Source organism: Anabrus simplex, chromosome 1 (genome assembly GCF_040414725.1).
Source record: "Anabrus simplex isolate iqAnaSimp1 chromosome 1, ASM4041472v1, whole genome shotgun sequence".
In the NCBI taxonomy this organism is placed as follows: Eukaryota; Metazoa; Arthropoda; class Insecta; order Orthoptera; family Tettigoniidae; genus Anabrus; species Anabrus simplex.
Window position 1 is genome coordinate 1,477,483,084 of NC_090265.1, and position 15,104 is coordinate 1,477,498,187.

At 37.9% G+C, this 15,104-nt stretch overlaps 1 protein-coding gene across 3 annotated transcripts in view; it reads left to right on the forward strand.

Annotated features, from left to right (window-relative positions):
* The window catches only part of LOC136858425 (metaxin-1), a 236,578-nt gene that overhangs the window by 35,123 nt on the left and 186,351 nt on the right, over nucleotides 1–15,104 (forward strand). For all 3 annotated transcript variants that reach the window (XM_067137956.2, XM_067137955.2, XM_067137954.2), the window contains exon 3: nucleotides 6,307–6,410. In XM_067137956.2, the coding sequence (XP_066994057.1) occupies nucleotides 6,307–6,410 (104 nt within the window). The remainder of the gene's footprint in view (nucleotides 1–6,306; nucleotides 6,411–15,104) is intronic.

Sequence of the window (15,104 nt, forward strand, 5' to 3'; positions counted from 1 at the left end):
ACATCTTCAGACGCTCCGATCCTTGTCCCCTTTCCTCGGTTGAAAATATGCATGTTGTTGGTTTGTTTTGTGTAAGGGTAAAGCGGAGGTTTGTATTCTTGAGTTTTGTATTCAATTTTATCTTATTTGCGGTGTCTTCTGTTGCAAGGCCTATTTCCTTCAGATCCTCTTTTACTTCTCTGATCCATTTACATCCTGTTGTGGTATTTTTTGAGACAAGATTGTGTTGTACTAGTTGTTTCAGAAGTCTCGAATCCTGCATCCTCATGATATGTCCAAAGAATCCCAGTCTCCTCTTACGCATAGTATCTGTAATGGGTTCCAGCTCTTGGTACATGACTTTGTTAGGTATTATCTGCCACTGTCCATCTTTCTGGTATATTTTGTTGATGCAGGTTCTTCCAATCCTCCTTTCAATTTTCTGAAGTCTGTCAGTCTTTGATTGTTTATTCAGGTGAAAAAGTGTTTCTGCTGCATAAGTAGCTTCCGGTTTTATAACTGTGTTGTAGTGTTTTATTTTTGCATTTATTTATTTACATTTTATGGCCTTCATTGGACCACTCTAGCTAACTTTATACAAATAATTTTTTAGTTTCCTGTCAGCCCAGTATTTCTTCATTCTCTCTGATCTTATCCTTCTTTCTTCATCGGAAATCACCCTTCCTATTGTCTGTTGATTCTGATTTGCAGTCTGGTTTGTTTATCTGTGAGTTTCTTGATTTTGTCGGTTTTGTTTCTTAGGTCTTCCACTGTAATTTGTAGTTCATCCATATCTTCCTTGATTTCTGTAATCCACTTAATGTTGCACTTCCTATTCCATAATTTTTCTATTATTCTCCTGATGATCCTGTTCTCTGGTGTGATGTCCAAAAAATGAAATGCGTTTCTTCCTGATTGAGCTCATTACTGGTTCTATTTCCTTGTAGACTGTTTCATTAGAAGCTACTCTCCAGTGTCCATCTTTTTGGTATGATTTGTTGATGCATGTTCTAATGATTCTTCTCTCTATCTTGAGTGTTTTTTCTATTTGTGCAGTGTTAGTTGTTTTGAAGATGGTTTCGCTTGCATGTGTTATTTCTGGTTGAATGACTGTTTTGTAATGTTTTAATTTTGTTGCTATTGACAGGCCTTTTTTATTGTAGGTATTCTTAGTGACATATTGTGCACTGGTCAGTTTATTTATTCTGTTATGCCATGCTGGCTTTTCGTTGAGGTTATATGTTATGATTTCTCCCAGATATTTAAATTTATCTACAATTTTGATTTCTTGGTTTCCTATGGCAATTTTGTTTATTAGTGGTGGGTCGGTAAACAGGATTACTGTCTTTTCAAAAGATATTCCAAGACCAATTTTCTGTGCTATTTCCTGTAGTGGTTTCCTGAATATTGTTGGACAAGAGAGCAAGGTCATCAGCAAAACCTAGGCAGTTTAAACTTATGCTGTCTTTGGGTCTTCCAATTCGGATGTTCTTTGAGTTACTTTCGTACCATTCACTCATTATATATTCCAAGGCACAGTTGAACAGCAGTGGTGACAAGCAATCTCCTTGTCTTAAGCCTGTTTTTATGATGAATGGCTCAGAGAATTCCCCTCTGAACTTGACTTTTGATTTAGTGTTGGTTAAGGTGAGTTCAATCAATTTGATTAATTTTGGATGGAGCCCGAAATTTCTTAATATTTTCAACATTGAAGGTCTATGGATACAATCGTAAGCTTTTTTAAAGTCCATGATGGTTATTGCAAGAGGTTTGTTTTTCTTCTTGTAATATGCTATGGCTAATTTTAAAGTGATGATTTGTTCTGCACAGCTTCTCCAAGGTCTGAAGCTTCGTTGGTATTCACCTAATTCTTCCTCTACTGGGCGAGTTGGCCGTGCGCGTAGAGGCGCGCGGCTGTGAGCTTGCATCCGGGAGATAGTAGGTTCGAATCCCACTATCGGCAGCCCTGAAAATGGTTTTCCGTGGTTTCCCATTTTCACACCAGGCAAATGCTGGGGCTGTACCTTAATTAAGGCCACGGCCGCTTCCTTCCAACTCCTAGCCATTTCCTATCCCATTGTTGCCATAAGACCTATCTGTGTCGGTGCGACGTAAAGCCCCTAGCAAAAAAAAAAAAAAGTTCTTCCTCTAGTTGCTCTCTGATCCTCCTGTATAGGATTCTGGAGAAAATCTTGTATGTGCAGTCTAAGAGAGAGATACCTCTGTAATTATCTGGATTGCTTTTATCTCCTTTTTTTTGTGGAGATTGCATTTATTGATATACATTTCTTTTTGGAGATATCCCATGTTAATTTTTGTGCTTTAGCTAATCTATTTGTTCTTGTTTGGATTGAGATTTTTTCATTTAGGTTAGGGCCTATGTGTTATTACTTCTCCAACATATTTAAATTGAGTTACTATTTTGATTTTATTACCATTTATGGTAACTTCTTTTAGTTGTGTTGGTTTTTCGGGCATAATTTCTTTTTTTTTTTTTCAAATGATATTTTGAGGCCAATGTTATTTGCAATGTTTTGAAATTCTGATATCTAGGTTTCTTCTTCTTTTATGTCCACTGCTAGTAATGCTAAATCGTCGGTGAAACCCAGGCAATTACTTTTGTTTTTGCGGCCAATATTTTTGGGGGACTTTTCCTAAACTATTCCCTCATTACCATTTCTAGAGCACAATTAAATAATAGTGGTGAGAGCCCATCTCCCTGCCGTAGTCCAGTTTTAATTTCAAATGACTCTGATGTTTCACCTCTAAACTTCACTTTTGTTTTGGTGTTAGTGAGAGTCAATTTTATCATGTTTATTAATTTTGGGTGTAGTCCAAGGTGTCTTAACATTTTAAACAGAGATTCTCTATGGATGCAGTCGGAAGCTTTCTTGAAATCTACAAATGTTATCACCATATCTCTGTTTCTTCTCCTGTTATAGTCGATTATCAACTTAAGACTCATGATCTGATCAGGACAGCTTCTTCAGGGTCTAAAACCTCTTTGATATTCTCCTAGTTCTTTCTCAAGTTGTAAACTTATCCTGTTAAGGATGATTGTTTAATATATTTTGTATGTTATGTCTAGGAGTGAGATTCCCCTGTAGTTATTAGGGTCGGTTTTGTCTCCTTTTTTGTGCAGTGGGCGAATGAGGGCTGTAGTCCAGAGTTCTGGCAGTTCTTCTTTAATCCAGATAGAGACAAGTTGTTGATGGAGGGCAGTTTTTGCTGATCTTCCTGCATATTTCCAGATTTCCGCAAAGGTCTGATCTTCTCCTGGCGCTTTGTAGTTTTTTAATTTATTCAGTGCTTGGTCGACTTCCTTTGTTGTGTGGGGGAATTGATGTTTTCTGATGGTGTTTTTATTGGGGTATTGGTGTCCAAATGAAGGAGTTCTGTAGGTTCCTAACAATTTAAAAGCTTGTTGAAATATTTAGCCAGAATTTCTGCATTGTCTTTGTTGTTATGAGCCAGCTTACCATTTTCATCCTTCATCAGTAGGGTCAGGGGTTCATTATTTGGAGCTGTTTTCTGAAGGTTTTGTGGTATTCCCTTGATTGAGTTTTATTGAATTATTCTTCAATTAATTGCAGTGTGCCCTTATGATGCTGTCTTTTTATTCTTGTTAAGACTTGAGTAGTTCCTTTTCTCTGTTTTACTAGATTTTGATAGGATATTTCTGATTTTTGGTGCTGATGTAATAGCCATGCCTGATGTCTTTTCTCCACAGTTTTGTCACATTCACTGTTCCACCATTGGTGCTTTTTACGTGGTTTAATTGGAGCCAGGTCTTCTGCAGTTTGTTTAAGGTTGTGTACTAAGTCTTCAAGTTTATCTGTGATTTTTATTTTTTCATTTGCTTTTTGGTATTTTTCATTGTTGATTAGCTGGGTAGTATCTATTTTTCTTTTAGTTTTAGGGGCTTGCTTTTGTAGTATCCTCTCGGGAGTGAGCTTATTTTTTAACTATGTAGTGATCTGAACCTGTGTCTATTCCTCGGAGGACTTTGACGTTATAGATCTCTTTGTGGTGGTATTTGTCCATGCAGATGTGATCCAGGTGCCATTCTCCTTTAGTGTAGTCAGGGTGTTTCCATGTTTTGAGTTTTTAGGTTTTCTATTAAAACTTGTAGATTTTGAGATTAAATTATGGTTTCTACACAGGTCAACTAGTGTATCTCCATTTTTATTTCTTTTCTTGTGTGCTGGCCATTTTCCGATGATGTCACGGTATTTTCTTTCTCTGCCTAGTTGAGCGTTGAAGTCGCCTATTAATAATTTTTCATGGTGTTTGGGGATGTTATCTTTGGTCTGGTCCAATAGGTCCTAAAATACTTCTGTTTCCTCATGGTCTTTTGAGGTCCTACTCGGCTGAATGGTCAGCGTACTGGCCTTCGCTTCAGAGGGTCCCGGGTTCGATTTCGGGCCGGGTCGGGGATTTTAACCTCTATTGGTTAATTCCAGTGGCCTGGGGGCTGGGTGTTTGTGCTGTCCCCAACATCCCTGCAGCTCACACACCACACATAACACTATCCTCCACCACAACAACACGCAGTTACCTACAAATGGCAGATACCGCCAACCTCATTGGAGGGTCTGCCTTACAAGGGCTGCACTCGGCTAGAAATAGCCACATGAAATTTAAAAGAATGGTCTTTTGAGGAGTTGTTTTTATCATTAGTGGGAGCATGGGTGTTTATTATAGTATAGATTTTATTAGGTGCCTTTAAGTTGAGCGTTGAGTCGTGGAGACTGTGATTTGAATTCTTGAACTGAGTTTATTATTTTAAGGGTGACCAAAAATCCTGTTCCAAATTGTTGTACATTTATAAAGTCTGTACCTTTGAGATTCCAAGGCATCCTGGTCAGTGTTTCTAATTTCTTGTAATCCCATTATGTCGGTGATCACTTTTAATTTACCGGTTTGCAAGAGTGAGTTTATATTGTGTGTAGAGAAGTAGGTTATCTGCTTTGGTTTGATTCTTGACTTTGTCTCGTTTGTGTATGTGGTACTGGGGTATTTCCGTGCCTCCGACTTTACGGTATCTTTTAAGTGGCAGCCCACCGTATCCGAATGCTGTCTTCTCTGAACTCTTGGTTCAGCCGGTGGAGTATTTCTTAAAAGACCTTGCATGGTTGACTGTCAAGGTGTCACCTGTGTGGGACTAGGTCCCGAATTACAATTCTGGATGTGATCCAGTGAGGTGATAATGAGGCCACTCCTCTGGAGTACAGACGCGTTGTGCAGCCGCCCCTAACCTGGAGAACAGACACTGCATAATAGATTCCGGTGGCATTTCCTCCACTGTGGGGACCATTACCCCACCTAAAGGGGCTCATTCGCCCGAAGCCGTTGGCCCCTTTAGGGAATCAGGTTATTTCCCGTCGCCCAACACTCGGCGTTGGCAGTTTTACAGCTGGGTGCCAGACCAGCAAATCCTCCTCCTTTCTCATTCTGGACTTGGGAGCGGACAATGGCGGAGTTGAAGAAATATTACTACACGTAAAAAATTAAAACTCATAACACATCGTTAGAGCATTGAATTTGGAGTTGATGACAATAAAATTGAATGTCATTGAATTAAAGTTGAAAATTGGTAGTATAATATTAATAAAAATTAACTTTGAGATACATCCTCCATAGCTCAGACGGCAGCCCGCCAGCCTCCCACCACTGAGTTCCGTGATTCAGATCCTGATCACTCCATGTGAGATTTGTGCTGGACAATGTGGAGGTGGGTCAGGTTTTCCGGTTTTCCCTATCATCTTTCAGTCCAGCAACACTCTTCAGTATTGTTTCATTTCATCTATCAGTCATTAATCATTGCCGCAGAGGTATGTGTGACAGGCTTTGGCAGCTGGCACAATTCCTATCCTCGCTGCTAGATGGGGGCTTCATTCATTCCATTCCTGACCCAGTTGAATGACTGAAACAGGCTGTGGATTTTCATTTTCAACTTTGAGATAACAATGCAGGCATTTAGCCATTTTCTTACAATCTGCCCTGAGACAGGAATTTTAACCCTGAAAAATAGGCTATGTCTGGGCAAAACTGGATGTATGGCAACCCTAGTTAACACCTCAGTCAGTTCTAATACCCTGTATCTTCTGGTTTTGCAAGATTCAGGTTTTAACATATTCTGGGACAATTTTTATTGCTCTGTCCATTGTTGCTTATACTACATGCTTTGGACAGAGCAGTAAAAACTACCCCAGAGTGTCTTGAGAGCTGAATCTCGCAAAGTTGTTAGATACGTGGTATTTGAACTAGTCCATCTGTATGTTTTTATGTCCAATTGCAGTTAAATATGATATTTTTCTTTTCTAGAATTTTAGTGCGGACTTCGGGCTTACTCCAAAACAGTGTGCTGAAGTGGTGGCATATTCACAATTACTGAAAGAAAAGTTGTACCCAGGGCTTCAGTATGTATGGTAAGTTAATTACATTCCTAAATTAAAGGCTCTTTTACTATAATAAATAAATAAAAAATGGTAGTGAGATTAGCATGGAGTGCTGGTAAGGTACCAGTGTTCTCCCCAGTAGCCGGGCGGGGAATACTACGTAAAAAATGAATATGATAACATTTCAATATATTCCCCTCAGAGCATTAACAATATCAGACAGGTAAACATTGTCTGCAAAATTGTATTATTTCAGTGTTACCACAAACAAGACATAACACTGTGTTCTTGAACTTTTAGTGTTCTTCTGCTCGTTCATAATCATGTAACACCGGTGCTTACTACTCGGTTGCAGTACGGTGGCGTGCAGGTTTGTGATGTCATACGGAATCAGTGCTCGCATGCAATTTCACGCCAGTCCTGACACTACTCACGTGCAACACTACACGACAGAGTCAAACTAAACTCCGATGTAATTCATACAATTATCCTGACAATAAAGGACATTTAAATAAACGTTTTACAGTATTTACATTTTAATTTTGAGCACCTAATGACTCAAATAGGTATTAATATTATGTAAGTAGCACATATCTAGATTATGTTAGCCGGGCGGTCTGTAAAAACAGCAGGGCAGTGCGCCCATTAAATAGGTCCTAGGGAGAAACTGAATACCTTCAGATTGGACTAAAGCAGTAATTGCACCTATCTCTAAGCAAGGGAACCGGAAGGATTGCAACAACTATCGAGATATCTCATTGATTAGTATACCAGGCAAAATATTCACTGGCATCTTGGAAGGTAGGGTGTGATCAGTGGTTGAGAGGAAGTTGGATGAAAAACAGTGTGGTTTCAGACCATGGAGGGGCTGTCAGGATCAGATTTTCAGTATGCGGCAGGTAATTGAAAAATAGACAGTTGTGTTTATGTTTCGTAGATCTAGAGAAAGCATACGACAGGGTACCGAGGGAAAAGGTGTTCACCATACGGGGACTATGGGATTAAGGGTAGATTCTTAAAATCAATCAAAGGCATTTATGTTGACAATTAGGCTGCAGTGAGAATTGATGGTAGAATGAGTTCTTGGTTCGAGGTACTTACAGGGGTTAGACAAGGCTGTAATCTTTCACTTTTGTTGTTCGTAATTTATATAGATCATCTGCTGGAAGGTATAAAGCAGCAGGGAGGGATTCAGTTAGCTATAAATGTAGTGAGCGGTCTGGCCTATACTGACGACTTGGTCTTAATGACAGATTGTGCCGAAAGCCTGCAGTCTAATATCTTGGAACTTGAAAATAGGTGCAATGAGTATGATATGAAAATTAGCGTTTTGAAGACTAAATTGATGTCATTAAGTAAGGAATTCAACAGAATTGAATGTCAGATTGGTGATACAAAACTGGAACAGGTAGATAATTTCAAGTATTTAGGATGTGTGTTCTCCCAGGTTGGTAATATAGTAAGCGAGATTGAATCAAGGTGCAGTAAAGCTAATGCAGTGAGCTCGCAGTTGCAATCAACAGTATTCTGTAAGAAGGAAGTCAGCTCCCAGATGAAACTATCTTTACATCGGTCTGTTTTCAGACCAACTTTGCTTTATGGGAGCAAAAGCTGGCTGGACCCAGGATATCTTATTCATAAGTTAGAAGTAACAGACATGAAAGTAGCAAGAATGATTGCTGGTACAAACCGGTGGGAGCATTGGCAAAAGGGTACTCGGAATGAGGAGACAAAGGCTAAGTTAGGAATGAACTTGATGGATGAAGCTGTACACATAAAGCAACTTCAGTGGTGAGGTCATGTGAGGCGAATGGAGGAAGATAGGTTACCTAGGAGAATAATGGACTCTGTTATGGAGGGTAAGAGAAGTAGAGGGAGACCAAGACGATGTTGGCTAGACTCAGTTTCTAACAATTTAAAGATAAGAGGTATAGAACTAAATGAGGCCACAGCACTAGTTGCAAATAGAGGATTGTGGTGACATTTAGTAAATTCACAGAGGCTTGCAGACAGAACGCTGAAAGGCATAATGGTCTATAATGATTATGTATGTATGTATGTATGTATGTAAATAAATATCACATGTTATATTTTCCCTTCTTGATTGAAAAATCACTCTATTGTCACAGTCTATTCTTTACAACACACAACTCGCACTCAGTTCGCTTAATGACTACACAGTTATAAGCAATACTGCAACAGTATTAAGAGAAACACATTGAAGCAATTTACTGTCAATTCCGACAAGTACAGATATCAACAAGTCTTCTCACTGAGTGTTCACGACACCATCACAAGTCAAGACTTGCTCCCCGGCCTCTTGGCCATCAGCTCGATATATATACCATTCGACAGATCGTCCAGCTTCTGGAATTGTTCTGAAAGGAGCGCACCTGAACGTACAAGGAACAATCGATTGACCGGCCAGATGATTGGAGTACTCCAGTGTAGAATAAATTCGAACTTTCAATTATAACACAAAAACCCGTACAGAATAAGTCTAAGCAATTCTGTGGATAATAAAGCATTACGGTAAGTTTCCAGAAATCTCCATATGTACCAGAATGATAGTGGAATATTCTTAATATATGAATATTACAGTGTTTTCCTACAGTTTTCGACTGAATAGAATTTGAGGTTATAATTTGAATTCACATATGTTTACAGGGAAATTGTATGTTGGTGCATGGATTTCAAGGTTATATGAAATTACAATACATATTTACAGGGAAATCATATGTTAGTGGTACTTAGCATGTAATAAAAGATAATTAAAATATATTAAACATGATAATTGAAGGTTTTACAAGGTTTAGGTTGGGTGTAAGATAGCGTACATACGACAGTAACTACTTTAGAAACGGGCTTGATGTAAACAAAGTTTTGGTTTTGTGGTTTTTGTTTCCAAGAATAAGACAAGACAGAAAAACTGGTTGAAAATATGTTTTCCAAATTCACATAGAAGTTCAATAACAACTTAACTGACCTATAATATAGTTCTACATAACATAAAATAACATAAAAGATGGCACAGTATTTGTCATGATAATATTTTATGTGAAAAGTGACTTACAAACGGCAATACAGTTCAAACACGTACAGTCAAAAGAGCGTACAGAGAGTCTTGTATCTTTAATTTTCTTGAAGCTGACGCTGTCTGATTCCTATCATCAGCTGTCCTGTGTTTCAGCAACCATTCTTGTACATAAGGTGTTGGATCCCACATAACTTGAGGCTCGAATAAGTTGATGAACATCAAACTAGGCACATTTTCAATCACAAGATGGTTCTTGGATAGTGCCATTATGACTTTCAAAGTGCTAAATTCCCTTTCACAGTTAGTGCTAGTTATTGGCAAGGTTAATAAAGCATCACGGTAAGTTTCCAGAAATCTCCATATGTACCAGAATTATAGTGGAATATTATTAAGGTCCACCTTTTCAATACAAACTGTACAATGTTTACATTACATTTACGTTCAGGGACTAGTTTCATATAACTGTAGGTCATCATTAGCCTTAAAGCAAATCAACACAAATACATCAAAGAAAATAAAGGATGTATAGACCCAAAGGTCTTAAAAACTGGTAGCGCAACTCATAGAATTGAAGTTAAGATTGGTTACATAAAATAAAATTCCATTGAAAGTTCAAGCAATTTAAGACACAGTGCAGTGTCAATGACATAAAAATGAAATATACATACCATGTAAGAAACTAAGGAATGTTCAAGAGATGCGCTGCACTATGGTAAAAAGTTGCACTTTGGTAGAGATTCATAATAATCCGGTGTGCCGCACTATATTAAAAAGTTGTTTACGATAGAGATCCTTAAATTGTTGGTCAAGGATGATGCATAGAAGTTCAATGAAGGCTGGCTCCTTAAATATGCTGCTTTCTATTCAAAGTTCAAATGAGCCGAAGTCACGCTGTCCTCTCAAGATATTAATATATTCAGTATACATGAATTCGATGCGTGTATTTAGACCTCCATGCGCAACAGTCATCTTTCAAGATTCTTAAAAACAGAAGAGCCTTTCTAACATTATGCATCGCATTCATGTATACTGAATATATTATGACCTTCCAATGAGTGCTGGATTAGAGTTAAAGGAAACATTGTAAGTTTATAGTAAAGTTGATGAAATCGTACGTCCAGTAATCATACGTCCAAGTACGTCAGTAATTCAAATAACTCGCTTAACTGAACAAATAAGAGACAACGGATGGAAGGTTCCGGTAAAATAATAAGCTCAGAATGGTATCTTCTTAAATTACGGTCGGTAATGGAATTTCATAGTACGAAAAATATAGTATTGAATAAACATTGCAGTTTCTTCAGGCAGAAGATGAATAAATGTAAATAAATGGTGAGGAACATAAACTACAGAAATGTGTAGCGGAGGCCATGGAATGAGTTGGATCAAATGGGCCAAGTTCAGTCTATATACGGTGGCCATACTTTATCTATCTAGTTCGATATAATGTGTTATGAAATAGTCGACTGGCACGTCAAACTAAAGGTGACGGATTGTTAAATGAATTCCTTTGCCGATGTCAATGATTTTAGGAGCACTCTGTATAAAAGAGGTTACTTAGTTAACGTCAAAAACATATGGGAGGCTACGGAACTTGGAAGAGTCTTCAAATGCAAACCGACTTTTATTATTGCAGTATAGTATTGGATTTTGTTTCAAAAAGGAACAATATAGTTAGTTGAGAAAGGATTCTGAAAGCTTTAAAAGTATCGCACACGATTAGGAAAGAATCACATAAAAAGCTGGCTTTAATTGCGAGATTATGATAAGTAATACGAATAACTTATTGTAAAGAGAAGAGGTATATCTGATTCTCTCCCAAAATACTGAGGTGAGTGTTAACTAATAATAGTGTGAATAGTATACATGTATAGTATAGCATTATACTAATATTCAGTATTCGGGAGATAGTAGGTTCGAACTCCACTGTCGGCAGCCCTGAAGATGGTTTTCCGTGGTTTCCCATTTTCACACCAGGCAAATGCTGGGGCTGTACCTTAATTAAGGCCACGCCGGGCTGAGTGGCTCAGACGGTTAAGGCGCTGGCCTTCTAACCCCAACTTGGCAGGTTCGATCCTGGCTCAGTCCGGTGGTATTTGAAGGTGCTCAAATACAACAGCCCCATGTCGGTATATTTACTGGCACGTAAAAGAACTCCTGCGGGGCTAAATTCGGCACCTCATCGTCTCCAAAGACCTTAAAAGTGGTTAGTGAGATGTAAAGCAAATAACATTATTATTATTATTATTATTATTATTATTATTATTATTATTATTATTATTATTATTAATTAAGGCTACGGCCGCTTCCTTCCCACTCCTAGCCCTTTCCTGTCCCATCGTCGCCATAATACATATCTGTGTCGGTGCGACGTAAAGCAAGTAGCAAAAAAAACCTACTAATATTATGTTGCAAGTTTCAGGTACCATGATGTCGAGTAACACGAAAGAAATATATAAGATGTTCATAAATCCCAGCATGATGAACTAATTCAAGAAGTGGTCCTGAGGGAATTGGAGAGTGTTGCGATGGATACCAATGGATAAAATTAAGACTGAGAAATGAGAGGTGTCGTCTGCCTGAAGTAAACAGCCCGATAAGTACCCAAAATAAATGTCTTATGTTTATCCTGCTATGTAGTTGCTTAAGGTAGAGTAGTTTAATTCCATGGTGTCAAAAATGTGACATGCCTAGACATGCAACTTGAATGCTACCATACAGTCGTTGATCATTACTTCATAACGAGTAGGAATGTTGTGATTTTACTGTGAATAATCCTGGAAATTATGATCTGCCGTACGCTATATAATGGGAATCTAAGCAGCCAATAGTGAATATCATACAGGTGAAATTTAGGCATGGATGCTGCATGTGTTAAGATAATGTCATGGTAAATGAACGTCAGTTTGATTTATAATTCAGATATGTTATTTGAAGGGAATCGTGAAGTGATTATATGTGTGTAAATTAGTCATCTACGATCGTATTTTCATATTAGGCGTAGTCTTCGCGAGTGTGATGGTAATATTATTGCGTTGGTATTGAGTTAATGTTTGTACCAGGATTAATAGTCTTTGTAAAATAATGTGCCTGAGTATGTTTAAAGTAAAAATGAGAATTCATTGAGCATGACATGTGTATAGGATAATAGAGGTTTTGTAATAGGATCATCGAATAATATGAATGAGTTGTTGTTTGGTTTGATGAGAAATGATTCATTGGGGTTATGCATTTAATGGAATAATGCAATTTTAGAAGTCCCGGTGATATTTTGTTTGAAGTAAAGATTGGTTTTTGTCATGCGTATGAATTTAAGGTAATAATGAGTAATCACTACTTAGGCACGAGTACGATGTTCGCGATAATGTTTTCGAGGTGTATTGAAGATGCTTGTAAGGTGATCGTCAAAGGTGCCTTAGTTTGAGATACAATATAGGTAATTGCGCATGAATATCAAAGGATGAGATAAGATCTTCGCTATTTAATGACACCATGCAGATGTGAGCCATGTCACAGATAAAATGTGTAAACATTACTTGTGAGTAGTGTGTAGATTGATCTTCCTGCTGGCTAATATTCTTCTAATAGATTATAAAGTTGGTGCTTAGAGTTGAAAGTAGATTTTTCAGGTTTCTTTCAAGGAGGATACTAGATGCTGCAGAGTCATCGGAGATTTAGAATTATTATTGTTGGTGATGATTCTATTTTCAGGGATTTATTATTTAGGTGCAGCTGCTGACTGAGTTCATAGGAGGTTGATTTCATTTTCATTGCGCGACCTTAATGTTTAGAAGGATCCTAACGTTGTCCTATGTTTTCTTGAATTACGTATTGCTATGAGCGATAGTGGTACAAACAGGTTATTGGTGCGTTCAAGTTGCTTAGCTAGATTTTTGATTATTTAAATGATGATTCTAAGAGAATAGCGGGATAGTTAGACATATATTTTGAGGTCAGTGAATATGAATACCAAGATAACGAGATTTCATAATTTTATTAAATAACCAGAAGACAGATGAAGTAAATGATGGACTTATATTTTGAATTAAGCCTTCAACAACATGAATGTTGGGTTTCTTCTTGATTTGTTGGCCAACATGTCTGATTGTGATAAGAATTCGATGATGTAAAGAGCATATAACTAACAAAAGTCAGGGATTAGGGTAGTTTTTTATTAATTTGACTTTCGATTACTACTCAACATCCATTTGTGTTGCTTTTTCCAATTAATTTTGTAATTTTTTCAGGTTATAAATTTCATTTTTTGTCCGTATTGAAGATCTACTTGTAGTACAAATTCTTATAATTTTGTTAATTAATTAATTAATTAATTGTATTGTATTGAATAGGTGGTAATTAACAAAATTATAAGAATTTGTATCACATGGTTAACTGCATCTGCAAAATGGTTATCCGCAGACAGTTTAAATATTTAAGTACAGTATATTACACCCAAGGTATTGTAATGGATACATCTGTTAACATAATACAATAGGCCTGATACCTGTCACCACAACCCTGAGGTCGATGACCTAGATGTTGGGCCCCTTAAAACAACAAGCATCATCATCATCACCACAACCCCTACAGTCACAGGTTTATGAGGGATTTACTCTTGCTACAAGTACTGACGTATTGACCTTCGTTCCTTCTTTTCATTAATTACGGGCAGGAGACAGTTAGACTTAGGTCAGATTTACGGCTTTATGGTTTCAAGGCTCTTTATACATATATCACTATTCTCGCATACCAATATCAAGGGTTGCCTAATCACTAGAAAAAACAAGAGTATACCTGTGTGAAAATCAATAAACATCATTATTTAGAAATGATCGGCAAAATTATCCGCACTGCCATACAGTTTGTATCCGCCAAGACGCTAACTTCGCAGATATCCTGCATCCATGCAGGGTGCTATCGATTACCTCACGTATTTGGTTCAGATTGTTATTGTAATATGCTGCAGCACAGATCCTGGTCAAAACCAGTTGTGGAGGTAAAGAGAGCTATTTCCTTAAAAATCTGGATTCGGGAGGGCAATTTTAGGAAGAATTTTTTGGCATTCAAAATCAACTTGTCTGTGTGTGGGTCTTCTTCTTCTTCTTTCTTCTTTTCTAGCCTATTTCAATCCACTGCTGGATATAGGCCTCTTCCATGTGCTTCCATCGTCTTCGGTCTTGAGCCACTTGGAACCAGCGTGTTCCAGCCAACAGCTTTATGTCGTCGAGCCATCTCTTCAGGGGTCTTCCAATGCCTCTCTTGTGTCCCCATGGTCTCGGCTGGACATCATGAGAGATGGAGCATTCTCAGAAAAAGGACTTTCAAGTCTTCAGCGGCTTTTTTCATATATCTGTGACGAAAAGCAGAGCATCATCATTGTCGTATTCCTTCTGGCCAGAGTAGCATTGAGGAAATTGTAAACAACTGTGCGACAGTGGAACCATTAATTTGCTCTCTCCATCTTTTCCGTTGGAACTATGAGTCAATTTGTGTTGCTTCCATAGTTCCGATGATGACGTTGGCCATTTAATGTCTCATTGCATCCATATTTTCGTCAATGGAGAACCAGATTTTCTTTCCCAACACTCCGGTACAAATCCTCTGCAGGGTTTCTTCATAACAGACAGTCAATTAAGTTTTCCTGAGTGTAGATGGAACCTTTTCATTAGTATACTTCTGCATAAACG